Source organism: Lotus japonicus, chromosome 5, assembly GCF_012489685.1.
Source record: "Lotus japonicus ecotype B-129 chromosome 5, LjGifu_v1.2".
Classification (NCBI taxonomy): domain Eukaryota; kingdom Viridiplantae; phylum Streptophyta; class Magnoliopsida; order Fabales; family Fabaceae; genus Lotus; species Lotus japonicus.
In genome coordinates this window covers 67,991,549-67,998,806 of record NC_080045.1, presented here as the reverse complement: position 1 = coordinate 67,998,806, position 7,258 = coordinate 67,991,549, and the positions used below count along the sequence as shown (strand labels likewise).

Below are 7,258 nucleotides of genomic sequence, written 5' to 3'. Positions count from 1 at the left end.
TAATAGACCAGGTCACAAACTCATCTCGCTTTCCACTCTTTTTCTTTCCTTTCCCTTTCTTTTCTATGTTTTTACTTTTCTTTCCCAACCAAACAAAACCTAAACGTGTTCGGGCCCATTTTTTGTCTACTTCAAGGGTCAATATCACTTAGGTGCTTGCTTTCCTCTATCGTTCCTCCTCCTCCTCACCTGAGGATCAGTCACTGCTTCCTTTAGCTCTTTTATCGAAGTTGTCATGTCGTAGTTAACGCCCCTACCTCCCCCGATACGGATTGGAGAGCAAGAAAAAACTTAGATTGACTTCATCTACTCTCCTTTTCCCTATCTATCAGAGTTTGGAGCCACGTCTTCGCACCACATGCTACTTCTTAGGTTGCAACACCCCTAGGCCCCATGACTTATTTCTTGGATTTTCATCCGCATGAGGAGCGGTTGCTCGATCCTGGCCCGACGTCTTCCCGGGTCAAGCAACCGGTTATGGCCTTCTTGCATTCTTAGGTACCAGGCTCTACTCATTACCCCGAGCCTAGGGTTTGCATCCCGTAGGAACCTAAACATATTTTTTTAAAAAAATGATACATCAGAAAGTCAAACTGCACCTGTCAGGGATTAATCTCTGCACCTTCCCCTTCCCAACCCATATGTCACTTAGCTCTTACCACTCAAGTCATCATTCGAGGACAACATATTTAACATTTTAAAATCAAATATGAATATTATTTATTTATGCCATATTTTATAGGAACTTGGAACATATTTAAAAATATTTCCCTTAGTATTTTGTTAACAAAATTTCAAAATCTTAAAAGTTAAATTCATACATATATCAATAAATAATAATATATAAATATAAAGAGAAGTTAATTATAAAATCATATATTGCATATTAAAATAAAAAGCACAGCAAGCATAAAACTCCTCGAACTTAGGTTAGCACAACTAGCCACATGTTATGGGTCCATCTCTCACATTCTCATAGGTTGAAGGTTTTAATCCCTTTGTCACCAGTGAAATCTCAACTGGTAGACAACTCTCGTTAGGGAGATCCATTGACGCTCCTACTTACGAGTGAGTCCCAACTGGCATTTTCATATTCCACTGGTGCCCTGTCAGAGGGAGATCCATAACGCTCCTAAGTCCTACCTATAAGTGAGCATCTGTTAGTCTACTCGCGTGTCACTTGTGCTCTCAGAGAGATTCACTAACGCTCCTGCTTAGGAGTGAGCCTACGCTGGACTTTCTCAATGTCATGTGCGCTCTACGTGAGGGGGGTCCTCTAACACTCCTACCTAGAGTGAGCATCTATTGGTCTTCCCGCATACCACTTGCGCGTTGTTGAGGGAGATCCTTTAAAGCTCCTACATAGGATCGAGCTCGTGACATCGGGACCGATGAGGGTCGAGATTGATCGTCAATGCAATGAAGCACGAACAAAGAGCGACTCCTGGTAAAGCTTAAAGGAAAAGAGACACATGAGTGAGTCGACCCTGCACTCCAACAAGAGGTATTTCGAGACTGTATAGGCATGAGACTATACAGTCGAGGAGAACATACAAATTTGATTGGTACAATATGCATTATCCTTTCGGGAGTTCAACTCATAAAAACTCCAAGACTAAAGAGTATTTATTGGAGAAACATTGGAATGAGCGACCTCTTGGGAAGCTTTCTAAAGAAGCACATGAGTGAGGACAAAGTGTGATAGAAATAATCTCTGTTGGTCTTCTTGCATGCCAATTGCACCTTGCCTGATAGTCATAATGTGTTTTTTCCCCTCTACCATTTTTGTTATTAAGAAAAAAAACATAAAATCAGAAAGCTTTTTAATTGAGAAGGTGTTTTTAATCAACATCGATTGACACAACTGGTTTCAAGTTTTGAGTTTAACTTTCACCTCCCCATCGATCGAGGGTTTGAATTCTTGGGGTCAGTAAAATTTCAGTTAGTGGGCAAGCCTCCTCCCCCGATGCTCCTACCAGGAGTGGATCTATGTTGGCATTCTTAGCATGTCACTGACACCCTGCCCGGTTGTTTGGAGATGTTTTCTCTCTATTATAAGAAAAAAAAAAAAAAAGGCGTTTCTATGTCAAAAAGACAAAAAAATTAATACTGAAGGCGTTTTTTGCAATAACAAAAAGTAGAAGGAGTGAGCTGAAAAATGAAGCGGAAGAATAAATGAAACTATAGAAAGGTGAAGGGTATGGTGATTTCATTTTGGGTTTGGGCTGGGCTAGGTTGTGTTTCTGATCGATGATGGCAAGCACTGTGCAACGTGCGGTGAGCCGCGGTGGTGCCCTACGCGCCACCTTGACCAGGCAGTTTTCCACCGACGCATTGGTCGAGGCTAAACCAGGCGAGATCGGAATGGTTTCTGGAATTCCTCAAGAACACCTTCATAGGAGGGTTCGTATTTCATTTGATTTATTCACAATTATCTATCACCTCCACTCCACTAAAACCACCTTGCTTTCATTCATTCATTTGATTTCTTGGATCATATCATATTTACGATATCAATTTAGCAACATCAAGCATAATTAATAGTTTTAGCTAGGGTAGGGTAGATGAATTGTATGCTTGTTTTTGAAAATTGATGCGAAGGATGTCTGGCAGGTTGTGATTTACTCTCCTGCTAGAACTGCATCTCAACAAGGATCTGGGAAGGTTGGAAGATGGAAGATCAACTTCTTATCAACCCAAAAGTATTTCGATTTCTTTATTTACTTTTCTTCTGTAATGAGTTTGATACCCTTGGGATTCTGCATCTGCATTGTCTATCTGTTTTCTGAGTATACCAACCAGTTTCTGCTTCAAACTTATTCATAAAAATGAAACTTAAGCTATGATTCACATGTCCTGCACTGGAAATGGTCATGGGTTTTAAATTTAATTTCAAAGTTATTGCACTAATGTTATGATTATGGGCATTCCTGAATGTTTGACACAGTTACTGGAAGTACAATATCCTGAATTTAAACCTTTTTTTACTCATCTTATTGACAGATTTGTTATCCTTAATAATGGCTTCACGAATAGTTACTATCAACTTATTGTGTTTGTAGATGGGAAAATCCACTGATGGGCTGGACATCCACTGGGGACCCATATGCTCATGTTGGCGATTCTGCCTTGAGTTTTGATAGTGCAGAAGCAGCAAAGGCATTTGCAGAGAAACATGGTTGGGAGTATGTGGTATGTCTTGCTATTCAAATATTCGGTCACTGTGTCTTCTAAGTCATGCCTATCGTTAAGGTTCAGACATGTTCTTTTTGAAATAAAATAATATTAAGTGGATTCATTCATTTTTCTTGCTCATGCCTCAATTAGGATATTAATTCTAAACCATAATCTATTGTATGAGGGTATCAATTTTGCACTCAGCAATCTAACTTACGAGAATGAGCATATCTTGTTTCTCATACGACTATGAACTGTTTATCATTGGAGCATGCTTGGTGAGTTGTTAGTCATTTGATTTTGTTTCAAGCATTTGGGTGCTATATAGAAGAGTCCACTTGATAAATCCTGGATGTATAAATTTGTTCATGAGATGGAGGCAACTGCATCTAGGACATATAATTGGAAATAGGCCAGGGACAAACATAGGCAGATTGCTGTGAGGGCTTTACTTGAGCTGTATCTTGGACACAGATTGGTGGGGTCACGCTGTGTTTGGGACACAAGCTGAGGGTCAGACTGCGTTGAGGATAAAGGCAAGGTTGAGAGTGTCTAGGACAAAGACTGAGGTTACATTGTGTCTAGTACTAAGATTCTAGAGCGCATTTGGAACAATGTCTGTGACTCGAAAGCATCTGGGACAGAAATTTGGGCTAGAGTCTAGAGAAACCTTACAACTTTGTCCCCATCATTGGAAAAGAGTCAACTGCATGGATAACATTACCATATGTCTTTTATGCAACAGATGACAACTGTGGAATTAAAGGGATAATGCTAAAATAATTACTCAAAATTCTTGAGATTCTTAAATTAATAATAAAAGTCGTAGGTGTCTTAAACAAAACATACAAAATAGAACCAACAAACAAAGAAAAAGAGGAAAAGAAGAATCAGAAGAGAACAGTTGCCAAAGTCGGACCAGAGAGACGAAGGAGTGACTGGATGAGAGTTTATGAATAATGAAATAGGAAATACTTCACACCTTCACTTTGATTAGTGAAGTTATTTGGACAGGAGATCCAATCTTGATAGCGATTGGAAGAGAAAGAAAATGCGTTGGAAAGATACACAACAGATGGGACAAATCTGTCTAGGGATTCTAGAGAAGATGGCAGCAGACTGCAGTTGAAGAAGTCCATTGACAAAACTAAACCAAAGAGATGAAAGGCAACTGGAATTCATCAAAGAACAAGAAGGAGAAAGACAGTTTGGAAATTAAGATATGGTGAAGCATAATGTACTAAACAAAATAGTTTGAAACTCAAGGGAATTGTCACCAAAGTAGTGACGAGACAGTTCACACAGAGTGATATCTATAAGGATTTAGGTATGGAAGGAAGAAAAGAGAGAATAGAGATGAAATAATCTCAAATTCATGTTTGTTTCATGTAATAAGAATAAGATGTAGTATGGTATGATCCAAAAAATAAAGTTGTCAACTCTATTTATACTAATAGAAGAGTCTGAATAAATAGAGTTGATAGCTTTGTTTTTTTAGATTCCACCACATTACATCTTATCACATCAAAGAAACATGAATTTGAGATTATTTATTCTAGGCTTAAATGCACTTTTAGACCCCCAAGTTTACATTTTTTGCGATTGTTGACCCTGATCTTATTTTTCTACGAACCGAGACCCTCTCCAGGCAAAAAGACCAGCCATCTTCTGCATGCAAATTGCCTGGAGAGGGTCTCGTTTCGTAGAAAAATAAGACCAGAGTCAACAAAATCGCAAAAAATGTAAACTTGGGGGTCCAAAAGTGCATTTAAGTCTTTATTCTAATAGAAGAGTCTTCTTTAAATAATAACTAGAAATAATACCCGTGCGTTGCACGGGTTATTTACACTTTTTTTCTAATATAGTATAAACATTATTATATTGTACCAAATATCAAAAATAGATTTTTATTATAAATACAATAAAAACCGTGTTAAGTCAACATAATAGTTTTGGTGTATTAAATTGCTCATACAAAAGTTATCTTTGTGTAATTAAATTGCTCATACTAAAGTTCTCTTTGCTGGTACTAAACTAATAAAATAATTTATTTATTTAATAATTTGAAAAATCCTTAAGTGAGTTTGAAATATTTTAAATCAAATAAGAATGTTTTAATATAATTTATAATAACATATTTTTTTATGTTTTTTTATCAACAATTAAATAATTTTAACTTAAAAATTATATTATTTAGTAGATTTATATTTATTCAACTTTTGTTATAATTATTTTTCTCTGTTATACTTTCTCAAGTTATTTTTACTTCTATATAGTAGATCAAAAATCATATATATATAATCCTTTTCAAATAATTCATAAATTCGATATAGTAATAATAAATACCTTATAGAGACATTTTTTTATTTTCAACATTACTTATTACTAAACATTTTTTATAAGTAAAAAATAGTAATAACTTTTATGTGTTATTTTTTAAAATTTCACCTCAAGTTGTAATGAATAATTAAAATTTAATTAATTTAAATATTTAATTTTAAATAATTAATAGAAATTGAAAAGTTTTAATTTTAATATTTAATTTTAAATATGAGAAATTGAAAAGTTTAACAAATAATAATTAATATAATAAATAATAAAGGGGATGTACTTTTTATTTTATTTTTAATTTTTTTTAAATATATTTAATACAAATGAAATTTATTATTTCTTCATATGTTTAATGTTAATTTTTCAAGTCTACTTTACATATGTTAAAAGATATCAATAGATATATATAGATAAAAAAATATTTTTAAAGTATTTCCTCTAAATTATTTATTAATAAATATTATTTTATTATTAACTTTTATTTTTAATTTTTGTCAAATGCAAAGCTGAAGTCAATTTTAAGTTTATGAATGTTGCTATTTTATATAAGTAGTTGAATAATTTTTTATAATACGAATTTTTTAAGTTTTTAACATTATTTTGTTATTTTTTAATTTATTTAATATATAAACGTATAGTAGCTTTATGATTTAATGCATGCAAAAACTCAAGTCTCTTTTACATATCTATATAGATAATAGAAGAGTTCTAATCTAATTAAACAAGGAAGCAAATTATAAATATGGAAACTACCTAAAATAATTTGAGATACTCTACCATTCGAAAAATATAATCATATATACCAACAGCAATGATTATTGGTGGTTTTGTTATTATTTTCATTATTAACAACAGCTCTGAACTTATTGCAGGTCAAGAAGCCCCACACACCATTGCTGAAGGTTTGAACATCTTTTACCATTTGTATTATGATTTTAGTAGTTTGAATGACAGTGGTATTAGTTTCTCTCACCACTTTTATTTGTGTTACCTTTGTGCCCTCAGTAATAATAACTTTATTAAATGTTATTTACTTGTGGTTGTAGGTTAAATCATATGCAGACAACTTTAAGTGGAAGGGCCTACCCAAAGTTGACGGAGAGTGATTTGCTGTCTGTATTCTTGTTCATGTGTTCTGTCTTCAGGAGTTTCATGGTGAAGCAGTTTTTTCTGCATCTTTTCTTGGAAAAAAGAAAGCTTATATGTGAACTCCTAATTAATAATAAATGAGACTAACTTTCCATTACCTTAATTTTTCTCTATGATGTAGATAACTGTTCACCTGCATCTATTTATGATTAATTGGGACCCTGTTGTCTTCCGCAACTGCTGCTGCCCCTGGGAACGATAAAATTGTACTATGCTTAGATTACACTTAATGGCCTGCCTGAATTTTATTATAAAATGAATCTAAAGGTGCATGTTAAATTTCTGTGATGTTTAAATTGAAGGTTCCATGTGCATAAGATTTTTCCTGACAAATGATTGCACTGCAACATGGGCTTGACTCACTAGGCCAGGCTACCCTGCTAACCATTTTTAGGCGGGTTGAGTTCGAAGTAGTGAACCCACTAGCTCGCACTAGCCCATTGGGCTTTCTTTTTTGCATTTTATTCAACCTAAAGTGCTAGTAACATGTCTCGAGCTAGGATTGAAGTGGGCACTAGAATGGACAAGACAGCTAGGATTTTTCCAAATTTCCCTGGAGACTGATTCTCTAGTTCTACAGTGGCGAAGCTCCTGTTTGGGG

General features: G+C 34.6%; 1 protein-coding gene across 2 annotated transcripts; it reads left to right on the top strand.

The window, feature by feature from the left end:
- The first annotated feature begins 2,180 nt into the window (after positions 1 to 2,180).
- On the top strand, positions 2,181 to 6,945 carry LOC130720094 (NADH dehydrogenase [ubiquinone] iron-sulfur protein 4, mitochondrial). Of its 2 annotated transcripts, XM_057570699.1 has the most exons (6): positions 2,181 to 2,403; positions 2,614 to 2,702; positions 3,063 to 3,192; positions 6,381 to 6,410; positions 6,555 to 6,663; positions 6,779 to 6,945. In XM_057570699.1, the coding sequence occupies exons 1-5, from the start codon at positions 2,251 to 2,253 to the stop codon at positions 6,612 to 6,614; spliced, it is 462 nt and encodes a 153-aa protein (XP_057426682.1). In that variant the 5' UTR covers positions 2,181 to 2,250; the 3' UTR covers positions 6,615 to 6,663; positions 6,779 to 6,945. The 2 variants fall into 2 exon arrangements, with proteins under 2 accessions (XP_057426682.1, XP_057426681.1); XM_057570698.1 differs by having other exon boundaries at positions 6,555 to 6,945.
- The last annotated feature ends 313 nt before the right edge of the window (positions 6,946 to 7,258 follow it).

Excerpts from the sequence above, each read along its gene's own strand:
- LOC130720094 (XM_057570699.1), top strand. The coding sequence starts at position 2,251 with ATGATGGCAAGCACTGTGCAACGTGCGGTGAGCCGCGGTGGTGCCCTA. Across the intron at positions 2,404-2,613 it reads AAGAACACCTTCATAGGAGG|GTTGTGATTTACTCTCCTGC; the intron begins GTTCGTATTTCA and ends GATGTCTGGCAG. Across the intron at positions 6,411-6,554 it reads CCCACACACCATTGCTGAAG|GTTAAATCATATGCAGACAA; the intron begins GTTTGAACATCT and ends TTGTGGTTGTAG.